Source organism: Paramormyrops kingsleyae, chromosome 13, assembly GCF_048594095.1.
Source record: "Paramormyrops kingsleyae isolate MSU_618 chromosome 13, PKINGS_0.4, whole genome shotgun sequence".
NCBI lineage: Eukaryota > Metazoa > Chordata > Actinopteri > Osteoglossiformes > Mormyridae > Paramormyrops > Paramormyrops kingsleyae.
This window is the reverse complement of record NC_132809.1, coordinates 5,631,080-5,653,160: the sequence shown is the minus strand read 5'-3', so window position 1 is coordinate 5,653,160 and position 22,081 is coordinate 5,631,080. Positions and strand designations below refer to the sequence as shown.

Below are 22,081 nucleotides of genomic sequence, written 5' to 3'. Positions count from 1 at the left end.
GCCACCAAGTGGCAGGCGGCTACTGTGGAGTGGCAGTTGTGACGCAGGGAGCAAACACTGCCAGGTCCATGATTGGAAGGGGTTCCATCCGATACCCACCCGGGGAAGAAGCAGCGGAGATGGAGGCGGCCCACAGGAAGATCGTCGGCCTATCTGCAGGTCTCCGATCTTTCCGCTTCTTTTGTCAGCTGGTAATTTGCGGAGGCTTCCAGGACACTTCAGGGGGCTCAGACAATGTAGCAGGAGGTAACTCAGCATCATGGGATACCTGCCGGTTTTGCAATTCAGCTATCCTCCGTAGCAGTGGCCGGAAATTGTCACGCAGCTCCTCCATGAGGTGCACGTCTTCAGTTAGGGACATCTCCAGGACACCTCGGACTGGGTGAGCCAGTAGGTAGCCTCGTCAACAAGACCGAGGTAGCGATACTAGGTTGGGGGGGGTACCTTCTTCCTGAATTCCCTCATTCTGTCACACCAGCAGGCAGAGCAGGGAACGGAAAATCAGGATCCATGACACAGAGCTTCAGGAACACGGGGTTTATTTGCAGACACAAGCAGACAGGGCATAACCAGGCACATGACGTTAATGACAGAAATGGGGATAAACACTCTGACATGGACTTAAGTACACCGGACTTAATGAAACAACAAGAAACAGCTGATTTCACACGGGGTTAATGAGGGGGCGTGGCACAAAGGAGAATCCTACTGTACCAGCTGGGCTGCGTAATACATGTGGATGACAAATAGTTTTCCTCAGAAATTATGCTGTTGAAATATTTATTCAACATATATTTGTATGGAATTATAATAACATTAAGAGACCTCTAGGACACAATAGGTAATTTAAACTAGCATTTAATTGCTGACAAAATCAGGAACTGTTAGGAGTCACTTGAATTCATAATAACAAATTTCTTTCCCCCTTTGTCGCGGAACATTTTGAAAGCAGCCCGAAAGCCGCAATCCGCGACCTCCTAATATTTACCCGCAATTGTATTTTCAAAATAGCCCAATTGGTAGGGAAAACCACAGACCTGGCATTTCTGCGCTTGCCAATATTCTTTCCAGGCTAAAATCACGTCTGACCGCCCTCCGCCTCCACCTCCACCTCCACCCCCCTTCTTTCGTACTGTACTGCGTACCATGATCAACAGGAACCCACCAACAGTAATGGGGCAAAAGGAGAATAAGCACAAAGACAAAAACAGGAAATATGAATTAACTTCAGGTTTTCGGAACTGTGATTGTTCTCTACTTGTAAGTCACACACATTCCCACAAAGTTTTAAAACATCTATCCCCATTGTCCCTTACTGACGTGTCGTGCATTATTCTGTACGCTAGAGGGCTCTGCATTGCATTTCTGTGTCAGCTCGTCTCGCTTGTTTGGAATGGGTTCAGCTATGGTTTGGCACTCTCTTCTCATTATTACGCCCTAAATCACAAAATTGTCACTATTGTTTAGTGGAAGCGGCTAAAGGAAAAACAACGATATATGTAATATTTACAGCTGTCTCTTTCTTGCCCAAACTGCTTATCCCGGTGGTTTTCAAAAGAATACAGCTTTATTTATTTCCCTGCTGGGGGAATTAATGCGATCTTAAAAAGCATGTGTAAAAAGAGTGTGTTTTATAAATTATATCTCTACTGAAAAAGTGTGGATGCATATACATATATAACGTGCATATATATATATATATATATATATATATATATATATATATATATATGAACTGTGCCTGTTATATAACAAAAAAAAAGCAACATTTAAAAACAATATTAAATCATACTGCATCACATCGTTTATTGTAGTCATATTCAGCCTAAATCAAAACAGAAGTATAGTTCAAATCGCGGACCGTAGATACAAAATGCCACATAAGGTATACTGTGTTTGAGAGGCAGGAAACTAAATATTCAGTCGTCTGTCTTCTGTATTATTTACATGGAATAAAAACTGAGAAAGTGGCAATACTTAATATGCCCATGCAATTGCATTTGGAATGTTTTAGCATACTGTACGTAAATTAATCAATTAGCCTTTCGGTTGGCATTCTTTATTTATAAAGTAACCTGCGGTGTAAAGTAGGCTTAATATAGTTTCCAAGAAATGTTGCAATTTTTATTCCAGACCTGCATTAACTGACAAACGCGGTTATGTATCACTGACAGAAGCAATCCACTGGTTTATAAAAGTTGTGTATTCCCTGGTATGAGGTGGCAGTGTTATTTCCAAGTGCTAGACAAGCCTCTTCTCCGTAAACACTGCGAAAGCAGACTCTGCTCGGAGCGCTTCTGCTTGTTAAATTCTCCGTTCTTCACTTAACCACGGGCGTGCGATTAAGTACAGGAAAAACGTGAAACCACCTCCTTTTGTTTACTTTTGCCAATTTTTCTTTATATTTTGAGTATTTGATGGAATTACTTCAGTTTTTTCCGGGTTGCAGTTACCGTTACTGAACAGTAAGTACGCTCCAGTATCTCAGCGAGTGCATTGCAGGATTTAAGTGGCATGACTCAGAGGGAACTCTTTGCTAATGTATCTGATTATTTATCTGACATATAGTTTATTTTTCTAAATATCTAATCACCGATTTTATATTCATATCAGCTCTACTGAAGAGCGTCTGCAGTGCATATTTCTTGACTGCTAATATGGTCATTGAGTTAAATATTATGATAATTTCACCTGTAGCGTTATTATTTTATGCAGTCTTTTTGTGTGGATACGTGGAGGAGAGCATTTAAAGTCCGTGCAATGTCCTGTTTCTTTAAGGCGATTCATACATATAAGGTTTGTCACCGCAGATGTCCTTTGTGCCTTTGACATTTCTCTTTGAATATATGCATTGTCACTCGACATGCCACTATGGTGGACATGTCCCTATGAAACTTGTCGTTGATCTAGTGCTTGAAACATGATAACAGCATCACTTTGCTTCAGTCCAGATTTTAACTACATCGCCTTTCACAGGGGTGAAGGTGACAGTATCCTTTTCTTCAGATTAATTACTGCTTTATGAATTATATGATGACATACTCACGTGCTACACTCTGCGCTATTTATCAGTTTCCCGTCTTCTACTGGTTACATAAAAGCTTAATTCTGCTCTTCTCGCCAATAAACAAGTTATTTTTTTTAAACCTATGCATTACACCTTTAGGTTCTATATGGGCCACTTGGGAACAAGGCCACTGTATATTATTATTATTATTATTATTATTATTATTATTATAATTAGTAGTAGTAGTAGTAGTAGTATTGTAGTAGTAGTTTACAGTTTGGATTCAGACCCTGTAAGCTCTCTGAATCAAGTACTTGCACAGACAGACAGTTCCTTTAACTTTAACAATGAATTACATTTTACTTTCTGTAGTCTATTCCATGTCTATCCATCCACCTTCTTAGCACTTAGATTGGTCAGGAGGATGGTGCTCGGTTGTTGGGTGGGGGTGGGGGGGGTGAAGCACAGAGATTGTGGAACAAAGAGAAAAAAGTGATTAAAAAAACAAGTTCAAGAAAAAGAAAGGCATGTAGACAAAGCTACGCTAGTAGTTTTTTATCTTTTCCCCAGCTGATTGGGGAATTTGTAATTCCTCCAGTCAGTACGTTAATTTATGTAATTTAATAATATGTGCAGTGTACTTTGTACACAGTGTCTTTTACATTAACATATTAATTATACATTAGAATAATTATGGAGTAAAAAACTCATTAACTGTGTGGAGGGAAAACAGTGATTTAATCATTCAATTAAATGAATATATCTATATAGCCATATACCATAACTAGACTTTGTCAGAAACATAACTCAGAAACATTCGCAGAATCTATGCATTAGTAGTAACATGTGAAAAGTAAATATTTGCATACTAGTTTACCAAAATACTTGTGAAAAACACCTCTCCACAGAATATCTACAAGGCTAAATATTTAAATGTATATGTATATTGGTTGAAATATGGGTTTCAGTTTGGGTTTGTTTAACTAAAGAGAAATAAATTGAGATTGTCAGTTTATTTCTGATTTATATATCTATATTATTGTGCTGCCCTTAGTTTATATGTGTACTACAATAATATCTCGATTTCTTACAAATGGCATTTGTGCAGGCCTGCCTGTACAGCTTTGATGTTCCCTTTTCTGATTCTGTTGTCATTCATGGTCGAGTATTGTTGACTAATGCCTCCTTACATTCACCAAGGGCTTTTTGTTTGTTGTTATCTAGGGTGTGCAGGCTGCAGAGCCAACAAATGGAAGGCCCTCTGAGAAGTTTGTATGCACCCTGCCGTCTCTTAAAAACGCTCCGTACCTTATGAGTGATCTTCATCACGCCATGATCCCAAAGGCCGAAACTCGAAGAAAAAATTAGTATTTTTCCTCCTTCTTTGTGAATAACAACATTGGAGAAATAACGGGTGGAGGAGATGACGGGAGAAGTGTGGACCTCATTGATGCTTACATGGATTATATGCATCCCTTATGCATGCACAGTCCTCTTCTTCAATCAGTCGAATAGTTTACAAGCTGGACTCGTCATGGATCTACAGGGGGCTGGTGGAGTACACAACAGTTTGAGCCGTGCCAAGAGAGGATGGGTTTGGAACCAAATGTTTGTGCTAGAGGAGTTTTCTGGCCCCGATCCAATTCTAGTTGGCAGGGTGAGTACTCTGGTATTCCAGTTGTCAGCGGGGTATTAAACTTGCCTATAATGTGGAAAGATTAATTCAGCAAATGTTTTTGAGCATTCAGCAAGAGATTCATACAGGCAGGATTAGAATCTCTACTGACCTCTCTTTCTACGGGAAAATCGATGTAGACATCCATAATCAGCATTGGTCTGTGACCTTCCAAATTGTCATAGTATAAAATCTGCACCACATACTGCAAAACTATAAGTTTAATACCCAACATCTTTGAATGCTAATTAAATGATCAACCTGGGGGGTAGAGACATTTTACTCTCTGCATTTAAAGCAGCTCAACATTACAGTAACTAATAGGGCTGGGTATTGTGACCAATTCGGCAATTCAATTCAATTCTTATTTTTATGGTTTCGATTCGATTCGATATCGATTAGCTATCAATATTTCATTTAAAATGTTAGTTTTGCAGACATGGATCCATATTTTGATATAAATGCTGGTAACTGAAACTCTCCTACTTAAGTTTATTACTGAAATACACATCTACATTAATAATAGGGTGCACACAGTTGTTTATTTTAAACAACTTTTATTTTAAATGAACACTGTAACAAGAAGTCATAAATATGTTTTTAGTGGAGCAATTCGAAAGATGGTGACACCTTCAGGACGAGAGGTAAATATTCATATACTCTTACGTGAAGCACGCGCAATAAGAATCGATTCGGGGATTTCCCGAATCGATATCGTTGCGTTAAACTGAAGATCGGTTAAAATCGGAGAATCAATATTTTTTACCCAGCCCTAGTAACTAACAATAAATATACCACTAACTTACGTGTACTATTAGAGCATTTATGACATTTATTTAAACTTTATTTTACCAGGTAAATTAACTGAAAACCAGTTCTCACTGCTTTACGTGATATTTGGGAGAAATAGCAGATTACGCATGCGTGTAACTAAACTCTTCAGCCAATAAGGGCAAAGGTGTATCGTCACGGAGGCGGGTCCAGTTTGTGCAGCCGGGTGAGAGGTCGCAATGCATCTAACCGTAATGCATTGCGTCAGGATCAGAATGCGTTGCTTTAACGCAAGTCGAACGCACCCAATGACCGGACTGGGGAAACAAACTGAAACGCGGATTTAATACAGAGGACTAATGACAACAACCAGAAACAGCTGATCACATGGGGATCCCACACGAGGTTAACGAGGGGGCATGGCACACGGAAGGAGCAGATGATGGGGGCAGGACAGGAGTTATGTTGGGATAAGATCTTTATCGTTTTGGAAGCCATTAAGAAAAAAATGCTCTTCTTGTTTTACTCTGTTCATTTTGTGTTTAAATGCTAAAAAAAAAAAAAAACATATTTAGGTGTAATTTTGGGGGGCCAGGAACCAATTAATTGGTTTTTCATTATTTCTTATGGGAAAAATTCGATCAGAACTCGAACTTTTTAGGATTTGATCCATAGTCCGGAACGGATTACGTTCGAGAACCGAGGTACCACTGTACTGTGCATTTTGCTTGAGAACCAACCAAACTTTTTTGTGATTATCCTTTGTGAAAGTCTGCCCTTTCTGATGACTATAAGACTTGTTTACACTTAGATTTAATTTATTTAGCAGACACTCTTATCCAAAGCGACATACATTTTTCAGCAAGCAGGGTCAGGCAGTCCCTGTAGTGAAGAGGGGCTTAAGGGCCTCGCTCAGGGGCCCAACAGGGAAATCACTCTGCCAACATTCTTTACTGGCAGAATATTAAAAATCTGCCTTTGGCTTAAAAACTGGGTTTTCACCAAGCACTCTGAAACTGAAATATAAATAAAATATTTGATCCTACCTCCATACCTGTGTATCAAAACAAATTCAAGAAAATGTATTCATATACAATACCTGGAATATCAATGAACAATCGCAGGTATAAAAAATCAATTATTCATTAATTTCCAAACTCAGAGGTATTCCACTGCCCATTGGTAGAACAAGTGAAATATTCATGGTGGTTTATCTGTCAGATAATGCCTGTTAGATGTGATTCTACCAAATAGTTATCCCACTTCAGTAATTCACTGTGCTTCTTGTACTACTTTACTTTTTTAAACTCTGTATGTTCTGCTTCAACCCACCCCCGGTTATCTGAAGATTGAACCACTAACTGCATTATTATTGATCCTTTTCAACAACTAAGAAGAAACAATGCCACACAATTCAGCTAGCAATGACTAAAAGCGATTTTACTCCTCAATCCTGATAAACAGGCACCTGACAGATCTGTAGGCGGTGCAGTGGGGTTTAACATAGATGCCTTCATCATATAGTTAAAATTGACAGTTACATTCCAACTTGTGGAACTCCCATTCAGAATTAATGTACAGCACATGTAGCACTAAGCTACACTTATTTATGCTGCGTTCGAAATAATGGAGTTAATTACTGAATCTTAGAGATGGGGAAATGCAGCTGATCTTAACAAAAATGGCAGTATTTAAGTTCAAGGTGGACTTATGCCTTATCCACTGCTAAATATTAAGTAGAGCAGTATTGTTTTTATTGATTTTGAATATACTTTTGAATATTGTACCTTCAACCCTGCAGGTAAGATTCATGTTGTACTGAGAAACCTAGTCCCTACCTATAATGTTTGGATCGCCATCACGCACAATTAGGGTTAAATAAAATCATTAGAATACAAAAATATAATCATGGTCGAAGGGGAGAGTTTGATTAACATGTTCTGTGTTTGTGGTTGTGGATTGATTACAGGGAAAAAAAAAAACATTCAAAGATTAGACTCTCATGGATTTGAGTTTGATATTGAAACTATCTCAGGCAAAGATTAAACTTGTTCTATGTCATGGTTGCTGGGTGATTATAAGAAAAAATCTGAGGCAGAGATTATGCTCATTCTATGTCTTGTTTTATTGTTTTGGATTCAGTTGTTCAATTATAAATTTACCTTTCATCTCATCAGTCACCAGGCTTACCTTATTTATGTCATGCCATCGCCAGAAACCATTAGCATGTATGGAAAACTGTATGTTGTGTAGGGGGTGGGGCACTGATAGCAACAATGGATGACAGCTGTCCCCTTTGGAGCCTCAGATTTGACCCTGGGAAGGGATCTTTCTGCTAGGATGGCGCACTTGCAAAACAGGCATAGGCAGTGTGACGCTAAATGAATCTGATAGTTGAGAAATTTCTTAAATCGTTACAGTGTTACTTATGTTGAAAAGTAATTAGTATTGGTGAATATCTTTGTTCATTCAGTAAGTGGCACCTATAACTTTTTGCCTCTATGAGACTGAAATGCTGTTGAGTACCACCTGTGTAATAATGTTCAAACAACAGTAAGAGAGGTAGTATAGTGTACTGTGTATGCATTGGCAATGAATACTCTGAAGTATTTTTCCTAAATTTTGTATATAAGAAAAAAAAACCTTGACAACTAGCTGTCAGCTGCCATGGTTATTGGATTTAGTTCTTTTGTGACTAGAACAGGTCTGAAGTTTTAAGTGCAGAAACATTATGCCCAGAGACTCTGACAGTATAACACTTGGAACAGAATTGAAATGAATAGAATGTGAAAACAGTGTTGATGCTCCTGAAGGTCCTGATGATCAATCCATTGTCATGCTGATGAAAATGAGCATTCATAGGACAAATCTACCACATCTCCAAACCATTACTTGAGAACAATTACATATAATACTCTGTCTAGCAACTGAATTATCATCACCTCTGCAGTAAAAGCAGATTGACAATGCCCATCAAAATGGTTTCAGAATCTACTCATCTGTGCCCATTATGTGCTCTACTTAAGGTCTGCATCTGAACTGTACATACCATGCTTAATGTACAGATAATACTATGGCTGATAGAATTAAGAAATCAATATCAGAAAGTGGCAGAATGCAGAGTTGTAGGAGTGCTGAGGTGTATCCCAGTCAGCATGGAGTCCAAAGTAGGGGGATACCCTTCACAAATCCCCCATAAGGTACACTGCGTAAGGAGACCATACATCCATCTATACAATTGCATTTGACCCTGCATCCATCCATACAATTTTCATATAATTCAATGAATGGCTGTTTTAAACTTTTCATGGTTTCCAGCATCATAGTGGATGCATTTTATGGCAGTAAGGGGAGGGTTAAATTGTTTAAACTGATGTTTTTGCAAATCAGTCCCAGATATGACGTAGACATTAACATGCACAGATGACAATTGTGAATCATCGTTAGTGCTAAAAAAAGAACGTGGTCAGTGCTATAAATTAAAAAGCAGTATATAAGCGGTTAACTTACCAATTTCCTCATTTGTCTCATTTCATGTTTACCAGCCCTTCCTATGATCTGATAGGTCACACATTAGTCGATATTTGCTACTTGGTTTCAAGTAAGTATACAGCTTTGTAGTAACTGAGATAAAGTGCCCAAAAATAAATGATGAGTGAAATATATGAAGGACAACTGATTTCTAAATCGTACCATCCACAAGGTGGGTTGGGTCATATTTTGCCCCCTACAAGCAGATACACCTGGATACAGGTTACAAGTACCACATATAATTGTTGTTGATCATTATAGAAATGTGAATTAATGAAGACTATAGCTTCTCCTGGACAATGATTTCAGCCACAGAAAACAAAGAGTGCGATATCAGTGCTACTGGAAGTGCTTTCCATGCAAGGGATTTCTTCCCCTGGAGTGATGATTGCACAGATATTCATTCCAATGGTGCATCCCCTTGCTCAGCATGCAGCACAGACTCTGCGAATTAAGTATAGTTGCTGTCCGCTGTTCCTTCTGGGAATCTGGCAACATCCAATGCAGGCGCAGCACATCTAAGAGTACCTGGTGCAGCAGCTCAGAATAAGAACAGGGGGAGACTGTGCATGAAGCACCGCTTCTCATCAAAAGAGAGTCGTCTTTCCTTCATTGATTCCAAAGTCAGACTGGGTCATGCATTAATGTTGCTTCAGTGCTGCTTCTGTTCTTTCGATGTAAAATGAGAGAAAATGGTTGTTTTGAAGAATACATTATGAACTTGTTTGAAAGACACAATCAAATTCAGAGTAGAAATTTAGGAGACCATAATCCTTTTTAAATTCATACAAACTGTAGTTTACATAGGCAGTTTCTTTGGATTTCCTGAACAACTTGAACACAGAATGCACAGATTCACTAAAGTTCTCGAACACAAAGTAAAAAATTGAATATATACATGCATACAGGTAAATGTGAATACTCATATAGCTGTATGTCACCTTATTGTATATGGTAACATAGGTTAACAAAGCAAACGTCTAGAACCTATTCATTTTACATGTAAACAAAGGATTACATCAATAGGAAAACAATGATAAATTACACAATTGTAAAAGTATACACAGGGTTTGTAGTCAAAGAAAAGTTTCACTATTCTCGGTAGTCTGGTATGACAAAGATTATAACACTGATTTGAGTTCTACAGCAAAATGCCAAACACTGCATGACTGATCTTGGTAGAAATGCTATAGATTACACTACAGAAATTGACTTAAGACTTCCTCACCAGTCTGGGTTGAACTGTTCTGGGTACTATAGTAAAGACAGACATGGTGAAAGAGAGAAAAAATAGTGAGTTTCATGCTGATCAAACATTCAGTATGTCTAGTTGCAGATGTTGACTCTAACCTCTAAACTTGAAAAAAACATTCAAATGTTTTATCATTATCCCTCAGTCTGTATTCTGTAACTTCTATTCAGGGTCACCGGGGGGGGGGGGCTCGGTCCCGAGCGTTTCCCAAGCGTGTCCCGAGGGTGTCCCGGCGGCTATGTGCACAAGGTAGGGAACAACCCTACTATGACATGAGAAAACATGCAAACTCCACACACAGAACCCTGTTGGAGACGTGAACCCTAGTAACACTGGTCCCAGCGGTGTGAGGTTACCATGCTGCTATTATTCTTATAATAATAATAATAACTAGAAATGAAAATTCCTGAAGAAATTTCTGCTGACCGCGGAAGAGCTGCTGCATTATTGATTTAATTATTTAGTGTTGTAGTTGTGGAATGAAGACTGGTCTAGTAGGAAAACTTTGACAGAAATGCATTGAAGTCAATGGGAGAGTACTACTACTTCCACTTCAACCCGATTTCCAAAAAAGTTGGGCCGCTGTGTAAAATATAAATAAAAACAGAATGCAATGATTTACAAATCATATAAACCCGTATTTAATTGAATACAACATATCAGATGTTGAAACTGAGAAAGGACGCCGCCGTAGATGTGATTGGGAAGAGGGGGCTCATCACCAGACTCACCGGAAATGCTGTAAGTGACGTCAGACGCCGGAGACTTGGCGGAAAATCTGAATGAACAGCGAGCTGAGCGAGGACAGCGAGGGGAAGTTGGAATCACTCGAAGAATACATTGACTGGTACTTCGACACTACAGTCATGAAGAAGAACCTCAATACATCTTCCCCGGGAAAAAGCGAGACGCCGTCATCCAAAAGAAGTCGCCCGGCAGACTCCCCCGGAGCAACTTCGCCGACTAGTAAAGACTTCGCCGACATACTGGAGTCAATCGACAAGCGATTGTCCAGCTTCGACGCGAGGTTGTCTCTGGTCGAGATTTTGCATCAGGAGTTCACATCCCTGAGGGAGTCTTTGGAATTCAGCCAGCAACAGGTGGAGACACTCGCTGCTGAAAACGCCTCACTACGGGGCTCAGTCAAGTCTCTAACTGAGAATGTGACCAATCTAAAAGAAGAAAATAAAAAAATAAAAGAGACTGTCATCGATCTCCAAGCCCGTAGTATGAGAGATAACCTGGTGTTTTCAGGCATCCCGGAATCTGCTGAAGAGGACACAGAAATTACGGTTAAAACATTTATCAAGACCCACCTGAAGCTTCCAGAGGACACTGTGGAAAGCATCTGCTTTGACAGAGTCCATCGGCTGGGAGCTAAGAGGCCTGGTGCCCTGAGACCGCGTCCTATTGTGGCCAAATTCGGGAATTTCAAACAGAAGCAGCAGGTGAAGAGCCGCGGCAGGGAGCTGAAAGGAACGGACTTTGGCGTAAATGACCAGTTCCCCAAAGAGATTCTGGAGCGACGCAAAGTTCTGTTCCCAATCCGACGCAGCTCCATCCAGAAGGGCTCCCGAGCTGTCATCGCCGTGGATCGGCTCTACGTGGATGGACAGCTCTACCGCGACCCTAACATCACTCCCTGGTTATATTAACGCCACTCCAGATAAGAACCTGTTATATTTTTCTTCTTTTCCCAAATCCTCTTCTGTTTAATCTAGCTTATACATGTTAATTCGCTAATTTAATGTTAGGTCATAACAAATACACTACCGTCAGTCTCCGCGGCGCTACAGTGCTAACAATGTTTATGTTTCTATGTTTCTCACATATACCCTTACTCGCGTGCCCCTTTGTATGTCTTTTTCACTTCTCCCTGCTTTCCCTGCACCGATCACCTGCTTTAAATTTCTACTCAATTACACACAACACCCTCGATTTTTACACATCTGCACGACATGATAATGTACATATGTACTTAGCTTCACCACAACCACTCCGACCTTATAGTGCACACAGACATATAGGATACACACGCACACAAGCGCTCACACGCTCGTTCGTATCTGACTCATTTGCACGTGCAATATTAGCTACACACACATGTCTATGGGCACACTAAGGTTTGTCTCATGGAATGTGCATGGAGCTGGCTCCAGAGAGAAGAGGTTAAAAATATTTAGCCAGCTTAAAAAACTACAGGCAGACATTGTTTTATTACAAGAGACTCATAGACCTGCCACAGCTACAGATGAACTTAAAACACCTGAGTTTCCTAATGTGTTCTCAGCCTGTTATAACTCTAGGCAAAGGGGAGTAGCAATTTTAATACATAAAAATGTTAATTTCACATTACTCAACACAATTATAGATCCAGAAGGTAGATTTATAATCATTAAATTTTCTATACTTAACAAGAAGTTATGTATTGTTAGTATATATGGTCCAAATGTTGATAACCCTTCATTCTTCCACGTTTTCTTTACCGCACTCTCTGAACACCTAGATAGCGCACTCGTTCTTGGGGGCGATCTCAATTTCGCACTAAATAAAGAAATGGATAGGCTCAGTACAGCTGCTCAGCGCAATTGGGAATCCATAAATATAGTTAAGCAGTACATGAGTGACTATGGTCTTCGCGATGCATGGCGTTCTCTTCACCCCAACCGTAGGGAATATACTTTCTTCTCACACGTCCATCACTCTTACTCTCGTCTGGATTATTTCCTAATCAGTAGCTCACTGCTGAGTGACATTTCAGACACTGAGATACACCCTATAGCTGTCAGCGATCATGCTCCTGTATCTTTAACCCTAATAAATAAGAAAGCCATTCCACCAATTAGAAACTGGAGATTTAATACATCATTGCTTAAAGATGGAGATTTTATTAACTATTTCAAAAAAGAGTGGGCTTTATATTTAGACTATAATGACCTGCCTGGAACATCAGCATCTGTTCTCTGGGAAGCAGGCAAAGCTGTGATGAGAGGTAAAATAATCTCATTCTCATCACATAAAAAGAAAAGAGAAAACAAGTATATTCAGGAATTAGAAGAAAACATCAAATCCTTAGAAGAAGCTTATGTATCATCCCAGGAACAGGAAATGCTGAATAAAATACGTAAAGCAAAATTAGAATTAAATGAAATTATTCATAAAAAAACACAATTCTTAGCACAAAGACTTCGCTGGCAAAATTATGAATATGGTAATAAATCAGGTAGATTTTTAGCTAACCAGTTAAAAATAAATAAAGAAAAAACAACTATATGTGCTGTTAAAGACTCAACTGGGGATACAGTATATGACCCTGAAAGAATAAACAACACTTTCAGGGACTTTTACAAATCTTTATACTTACCACAGATAAACCCATCAAAAGACGAAATTGATCAGTTTCTTGATAGTATAACCCTTCCGAAATGATCAGATAATCAAACGATAGAACTGGATTCTCTGCTGACACCAGGTGAACTCCAGGAAGCTTTGAACAGTATGCCCAATAATAAGGCTCCAGGCCCAGATGGATTTCCAGTAGAATTCTATAAAGAATTCTGGACAATTCTGTCACCAACATTCTACAGAATGTTGCAGGAAACCAAGGAAAATGGTAGACTACCACCAAATATGAATTCTGCCAACATTAGTCTCTTGCTAAAACCAGGCAAAGACCCTATATTGCCTACCAGCTATCGTCCAATATCCCTTATTAATGTTGACCTTAAAATAATCTGCAAAGCTCTCTCAAAAAGAATAGAGAAGATAACCCCTCACATAATTCATCCTGACCAAACTGGTTTCATAAAAGGGAGGCACTCATCAACAAACACACGTAGATTACTCAATCTGATAGACTATTCGTGCAATAAAAACCTTCAAATCATAATATTGTCTCTAGATGCAGAAAAAGCATTCGATAGAGTTAGTTGGAGTTTTTTATTTGCAACATTACACAAATTTGGTTTTGGAACCTCTTTTATAAACTGGTTAAAAATATTATATAGTTCCCCAACAGCATGTGTTAGGACGAATGACCAAACATCCTCTAGCTTCTGTCTCAAGAGGGGCACCAGGCAGGGATGCCCTCTCTCCCCCTCACTGTTTGCAATTTTTATTGAACCACTAGCAGCAGCAATTAGACAGGCTATAGTGATTAAAGGCATCAAATGCAAGAATGTGGAACATAAGGTCAGTCTTTATGCGGATGATGTGTTACTTTTTCTCCAGCATTCACAAACCACTCTCTCTGAGGTAATTACATTAATAAACTCTTTCTCAAGAGTCTCAGATTATTCAATAAACTGGTTAAAATCTACAGTTCTTCCAATTAACTGCTCCTTTCAGAACTCTTCCTCCACTCCACTGCAATCTGGGGATATTAAATATTTAGGTATTAATGTTTCACCTAGGCTGGCAGACTTAACTAAATTAAACCACATCCCACTTTTAAAGAAGGTAGAGGATGAGCTGGTTAGATGGAAGTCCCTGCCCATATCACTCATGGGAAGGGTTGCATCAATAAAAATGATGGTGTTACCAAGAATTAATTATTTATTTGCAATGATTCCAAGTAAACCATCACCTGACCTAAATTCCTTTGGAAAGATAAACCATAATACCAAGGACAATGGAGGACTAGATCTGCCTAACTTTCACCACTACTTCTTAGCCAACAGGCTTCAAAACATCTCAGGATGGCTAAAACATACCTTCTTAGATGAACCTTGGCTAGACGTAGAACAGGCTCTATGCAATAACATAGACATTTCGGATCTACCATTCATTAGCTCAAACATTAAACGACATGAATGCTTCAAAAGCATCAGTATCAGCTCTTCTCTGACAGCATGGTGGGAGTTTCTTAAAATGACTGAGTCTTCATTAATCCCAAGCAAACGTACTCCCATCTGGAACAACCCTGACATACTACTAAACAATAATATGATAAATTTCCCGGATTGGAGTTGTAAAGGTATTAAATACTTGGAACATATATTTGAAGAAATAGACTTTATCCCCTTTGACTTATTAGTTAAAAGACATGGGATTAACAAGAATAGATTTTTAGAATATCAACAAGTTAAATCTATAGTAAAAAGGAAATTCAAGTCTAATCAAATCAAATTACAAATACCACCAAGGGTGGCAGAATTCCTTAATCTCAAAACCCCCAAATTACTGTCTAAAATATACAGGACACTTTCTAAAATGGATGATTCAATATCCCTTCCTATTGCAAAATGGGAGGCAGATTTATCAATCAGCTGGAACCACAATTTCTGGTCTAAGACATGCTTAAAAACCTTTGAACTGATTAGAAGTCCCAATTTACAATTAATACAATACAAAATCCTGCATAGAGTGCACTATACAGGGCATCGGATGTTCAGGATGGGTTTTACATCTTCTAACAACTGCTCACACTGTCAAGGGGATACACCTGAAAATTACATCCATGCTCTTTGGTTCTGTCCACCTGTTCAGATGTTTTGGCGCAGGATTTGTGAGGACTTATCAAAGTGTCTGAAATGTACCATTCCAGCCTCTCCTTCAGTCTGCTTGTTGGGTGACTTAGATGGTGTCACTACCGAGATTAACACAACCCACATGGCTTTCACCGCTTTATGCATTGCTAAGAAGACTGTCCTCATGAACTGGAAAAATAAAAATAACCTTAATATCAACCAATATAGAGAGTTTGCTGGACCATATTAGTCTTGATACAGCTTCTGCCGCCACATTAGACCAATCTCTCTGGGCTCCTTTGATCAGCTCCATCACCTAGTGGCGGTGGGGGGTCGCAGGTTTGTCCCGCTTCGGTCTTTGTTGTTGGTGTGGGGGGGGGCCTATGGGCTTGGGGTGTCTGGGGGTTCCCTGGGGGGGGGGGTTTCTGGGGGGGTTCGGCACTGGGACTGCGGTCCTGGCCTGGATGGGGCTTTGGTGGCTCTTGGGTGGCGTCTTTCTGGTGGCTGCATGCAGCGCTGCTGGGGTAGCCTGTGCCGGCGGACGTAGGGTACCAGCCTGGCGGCCGTGCTGCTCCTGGGTGGGTCCGGGGCGGGCTTGGGGTTCTGGGGGCGCTCTGCCTCCGGGCTGGGGTTCCGGCTGGGCTGGGGGGGCTTGGGTCCTGGTGGGTGGGTCGCCGGGGTGTGGGCTGGCGCGTGCACTGGGGCCCGGCCCCGGCGCGGGGACCTTCGGCGCATTGGAGGGGCTGGGGGCCTCTTTAGCTGGTGGGGAGGTTGTTACCATCTGCCCGCAGGTGGTCCCTGCCTTAGGGGTATCCACTCTGCGGGGGTGGGGGGGAATCCAATAGAGTAGGAGAATGGACCCAACCTGGGTGTCTGTTGTCTTATGTAGTCTGGGAGTTGACTGAATGGTGGGGTGGGTGTAGTTTTTCCCTCTGTGGTGGGGTCTGGTTGGCTGCCCCGGGCTCTGTGGTGCCCGGTGGTGCCGCTGCTCTGGGCCCCCGGACTGGATGGGCCTCGGCTCTCCCGCCCTGGGTGGATTTCGGGGAACGGGAGTGCTTATGGGGGTCAGCGGGGGGGCTGGCTCCAGAGGGGGGGTACTTTGCCCCCCCCGATCCTTTCCTCCCCATCCCTAAATGCTTCCCTCCTCCCGCTCCGTCACCCCAACACACATATAGGGCTTTGAGGTGCAGGTGCGTCGCTGGGATGCAGGGGAGGTATTCCTCCTCTGTCCCCCCGTGGCCACCTGTGTCTCAATCACACATCACAACTTAGACACTCTCATTACTTACTCTCTCATGACACATACATTTAGGGCCTTGGGGGTGGGCACAAGGAATGGCGTCCAGAGGGCGGTCTGTTCATTCAGCCTTACCTCTGGTGCCAGTGCCCACTTCTCAATTTTAAGTTGCATATAGACATTGAGGGTTCTGGGGAGGGGCCGAGCTGACACCAGCTGCTGATAGGCAGAGGGAGGTTAGCACCATGCCCTTCCCCTGTTTTAAAGCACTTTAGAACAACACGCACCAACACCACATATGAGCGGGCGGAGGGAAGCATGGGGTCTTTTCACACCCCCGTTCTCTGTTCACCATCTGGGGCCGGGGGCTGGGAGGAGCTGGCCGTCCGGTCGGGGTCTGGGCTGGTGGGCTTCTCGGCTGCTGTGGGGTCCGGGGTTCTTGTCCCCATGCCAGAGGAAAAAAGGGATCCATCTCCGAGGTCTGGTGGCGGATTGCCCCTCTGGAGGCGGTGGTGCCTAGATCTCGGAGTATAGAGTATATATGGGGAGTGTGAGTGTGTGTACGGCGTTCATTTCTGTGTCTTCATGTTGGGCGAATGGGTGAATATTTGTTTATGTGTGCATGAGGGTGGGAACGTATGCTTGTGTATGTGTGTGCCTGTCTGTCTATACGTATGTGTCAGGTTGGGTCTTAGACTCCTCCTGAAATAACATCTCAGGCTCTATTACCCCCCGCCACACTCCCTGCTGGTGGATGAGGCCCCCGGCCGCCGATGCGTTGGTGGTTCTCGATGTCTGGGGCTGGATGCTCTGGTGTGTGCTGGCTCACTCTCGGCGGTTGCCTGCCGGGGCCTGGCCCTTCCGGCTCTGTCGGGGCCCTGGCTGGGGGGTGGGGGGGCCCTTGGATCTCTGGGCCCGGGGTCCGGTCTGCCCTGGTGTGGCCGGCCGCCGGCGGGGCCTGCGTGCTCGTCGCCACGGCCCCCTGGGGCTCCTGTGATGTGGCTGCCGGATGGCCCCCCTCCGGAGCGCTCCTCTGCCCTTTTCTCGGTGGGGGCTGCAATTGTCCCTGCGTTGGTCCTCCTGGGGTTCCCGTGCCCTGGGGGGCCTCTGGATATCTGGGGCCCGGGTCTCCCCCGTGTCGACTTCATGTCCTGGGTGGGCGGGGCTGTGGCTCCCCACACACACTACTAGACAATTACTTGGAGAAACCTTAGGAACAACAACGCGCTGACACACAGGTGTGCACACAGGTGCTCACGGACACATGCTCACGGACACACACTGTCTTGATCGGCTGTTGTTTCTGGGCATGGGTTGTAAGGCTGGTTGTGTGTGCTGTTCAACAACATTTAACGTTTGATGGTCGTTGTGATTAGTACAGATGTTGTATGTTGTCTTTCTCTTTTCAACAGACATGGAAGCAGATTATCTGTTTTTTTTTCTTGTTTTTTTTTTTTTTTTTTTTCTTGTTTTTTTTTTCTGTTTTCTTTCCATTCCTCTCTCTCCCTCTCTCTCTCTTCCCTCCTTCTCCTTTGTCCCCCCCCTCCCTCTCCTTCTTTTGAGGAAATAAATAAAAATATAAAATAAAATAAAAAATAAATAAATAAATAATAATAAAAAAATAAATAAATAAATAAATAGATACAGTCCTCCGCAGAGGGGGGGTGGAGGAGGGAATATAACAAAAAAAAAAAAAAAAAAAAGAGAAATTTTATAGTTTTATGACAAATACATGCATGCTCAATCTTTAATTTAATTTGATGCCACCAACGCATTTCAAAAAAATATAGGACAGGGGCAATACAACACTGGAAAAGTTGTGTAAAACACCTGGTTGAATATCTGTGAACTACAACCGTGGCCAAAAGTTTAGAGAATTACACGAATATTCATTTTCACAAAGTCTGCTGCCTGGGTTTTTATGATGGCAATTTGCATATACTCCACATTGTTATGAAGAGTGATCAGATGAATTGCAATTAATTGCAAAGTCCCTCTTTACCCTGAAAATGAACTTAATCCCAAAAAAAACTACTTCAGCTGTATTTCAGCCCTGCCATAAAAGGACCTGCTGACATCATTTCAGTGATTTTCTCGTTAACACAGGTGAGAGTGTTGACGAGGACAAGGCTGGAGATCATTCTGTCATGTTGACTGAGTTAGAATAGCAGACTGGATGCTTTAAAAGGAGGGTGGTGCTTGAAATCATTGTTATTCCTCTGTTACCCATGGTTACCTGCAAGGAAACTTGCAGTTACCATCGCTTTTCACAAAAAGAGCATTACAGGCAAGGATATTGCTGCTAGTAAGATTGCACCTAAATCTACCATTTATTGGATCATCGACAACTTCAATGAGAGAGGTTCAATTGTTGTGAAGAAGGCTTCAGGAAAAGTCCAGCAAGCGCCATGACTGTCTTCTAAAGTTGATTCAGTTGTGGGATCAGGGCACCACCAGTACAGAGCTTGCTCAGGAATGGCAGCAGGCAGGTGTGAGTGCATCTGCAAACACAGTGAGGCGAAGACTTTTGGAGGATAGCCTGATGTCAAGAAGGGCAGCAAAGAAGCCACTTCTCTCCAGGAAAAACATTAGGGACAGACTGATATTCTGCAAAAGGTACAGGGATTGGACTGCTGAGGACTGTGGTAAAGTCATTTTCTCTGATGAATCCCCTTGGTTGGGGCATCTGGAAAATGATTGTCCAGAGAAGAAAATGTGAGCGCTACCATCAGTCCTGTGTCATGCCAACAGTTAAGCCTCCTGAGACCATTCATGTGTGGGTTTGCTCCTCAGCCAAGGGAGTGGGCTCACTCACAATTTTGCCTAAGAACACAGCCATCAATAAAGAACGGTACCAAAACATCCTCCAAGAGCAACTTTTCCCAACCATCCAATAATAATTGAACTGGTGACCTTCTGATTACAGGCACACAGGTTTAGCCCATTGAGCCACAAGCTGCCCCCAACAGCTTGGTGACGAGCAATGCCTTTTCCAGCATGATGGAGCACCATGCCATAAGGCAAAAGTGATAACTAAGTGGCTCAGGGAACAAAACATTGACATTTTGGGTCCATGGCCAGGAAACTCCCCAAACCTTAATCCCACTGAGAACTTGTGGTCAATCCTCGAGAGGCGGGTGGACAAACAAAAACCCGCGAATTTTGACAAACTCCACGCATTGATTATGCAAGAATGGGCTGCCATCAGTCAGGAATTAGCCCAGAAATTGATTGACAGCGTACCAGGGCAAATTGCGGAGGTCTTGAAAAAGAAGGACCAACACTGCAAATATTTTCTCTTTGCATAAACTTACAGGAATTGTCAATAAAAGCCTTTATGAAAGATTTATGAAATGCTTGTAATTATACTTCAGTATACCATAGAAATATCTGACAAAAAGATCTACAAAGACTGAAGCAGCAAACTTTGTGAAAACCAATACATGTGTCATTCTCAAACCTTTTGGCCATGACTGTAATTAGGTTAATTGGCAACAGGTCAGTAAGATGATTGGGTACAAAAGGAGCCTCCCAAAGCGGCAGAGCCTCTGTAGAGTAACAATGGGGATAGGTTCACCACTCTGTGAGTCTGCGTGGGCAAATAGTATAAAGATTAATGTTCCTCAATGTTATATTGCAAAGAATCTGGGAATTTCATCATGTATGGTAAGTAATATCATTAGAAGCTTCAAAGAATCTGGAGAAATCTCTGTACACAAGAGACAAGGCCGAAAACCAATATTGGATAGCCGTAATCTTCGGGTCATCAGGCAGCACTACATTAAACACAGACGCGATTCTATAGTGGAAATCACTGTTTGGGCTCAGTAACACTTGTCTGTGAACACAGTTCATCGCTGCATTCACAAATGCAGGGTGGAACTCTACTATTCAAAGAAGAAAGAAGAAACGAAAGAAGATCTAAACATGATTCAGAAACGCCGCTGACTTCTCTGAGCTCGAGCTCATTTAAGATGGACTGAGGCTAAATGGAAAATTGCCTGTGGTCTGACAAATCAAAATTTCAGATTCTTTTTGAAAATCATGGACGCCGCATCCTCTGCACTAACTAGGAGAGGGACCATCCAGATTGTTATCAGCAGACAATTCAAAAGCCAGCATCTGTGAGTGTATGGGGGTGCATGCTGCCATACATTCATTCTGTGCGTACTACAGCAGCATAGTAGAAGAGTCCAGGTGCTAGACTGGCCTGCCTGCAATCCAGACCTGTCACCCATTGAAAACCTTTGGTGCATCATGAGACGATAAACATGATAAAGAAGTCCACAAACTGTTGAAATCCTACATCAGGAAATAATTGGACAACATTTCACTTTCAAAACACAAGCAACTGGTCTCCTCAGTTCCCAAACAATTACAGAGTGTTGTTAAAAGAAGAGGTGATGCAACACAGTGGTAAAAATGCCCCAACTTTTTTGAAAAGTGTTACTGGCATCAAATTCAAACTGACCGTTTGTCATAAAACAATAAAATTTCTCAGTTTCAAACTCATATGATGATATGTGGTCTGATATGTTGTTATTTCTAGTATTGCTGTTTCTATGTTCAATTAAATATGGGTTTATATGATTTGTAAATCATTGCATTCTGATTTTATTTACATTTTACCTAGCATCCCAACTTTTTTGGAAACTGGGTTATACAAGATAAAATAAATATAGGAAGTGCATATTTACAAGAGTATATTTCAATATTTGCACATAGACAGAGCCATTACTCCCCCAAAATGCAGGTCAAGCTAATTGGTGTAATTTCATTATCCTTTATTCTGTCGTAGTATTGTGACTGAGTATAGCTTCTTGTTTATTCTGCAGTCGTATTTATAGGACAGTATTTATGCTGAATGATGCCTGACTGATACTGCTGAACACTGCAGAAGATATTCAGGAAGTTCTTATATTTCTACAATAAGGTACACAATTACAGTGGTACCTCGATCAGAACTCAAATTTAATCCGTTCAGAACTCTGGATCGAATCCTAAAAAGTTCGAGTTGTGATCGAATTTTCCCCATAAGAAATAATGGAAAAACAATGAATTGGTTCCCGGCCCCAAAAATTTACATCTAAATATGTTTTTTTTTAGCATTTAAACACAAAATTAACCAGATAAAACAAGA

At 41.5% G+C, this 22,081-nt stretch overlaps 1 protein-coding gene across 1 annotated transcript in view; it reads left to right on the top strand.

Moving 5' to 3' along the window:
- The first annotated feature begins 2,265 nt into the window (after positions 1-2,265).
- Positions 2,266-22,081, top strand: part of LOC111856831 (cadherin-8-like) — a 78,373-nt gene continuing 58,557 nt past the window's right edge. Inside the window, exons 1-2 of the mRNA XM_072698081.1 lie at positions 2,266-2,465; positions 4,232-4,664. Of these exons, the coding sequence (XP_072554182.1) occupies positions 4,431-4,664 (234 nt within the window). The 5' untranslated portion in view covers positions 2,266-2,465; positions 4,232-4,430. The remainder of the gene's footprint in view (positions 2,466-4,231; positions 4,665-22,081) is intronic.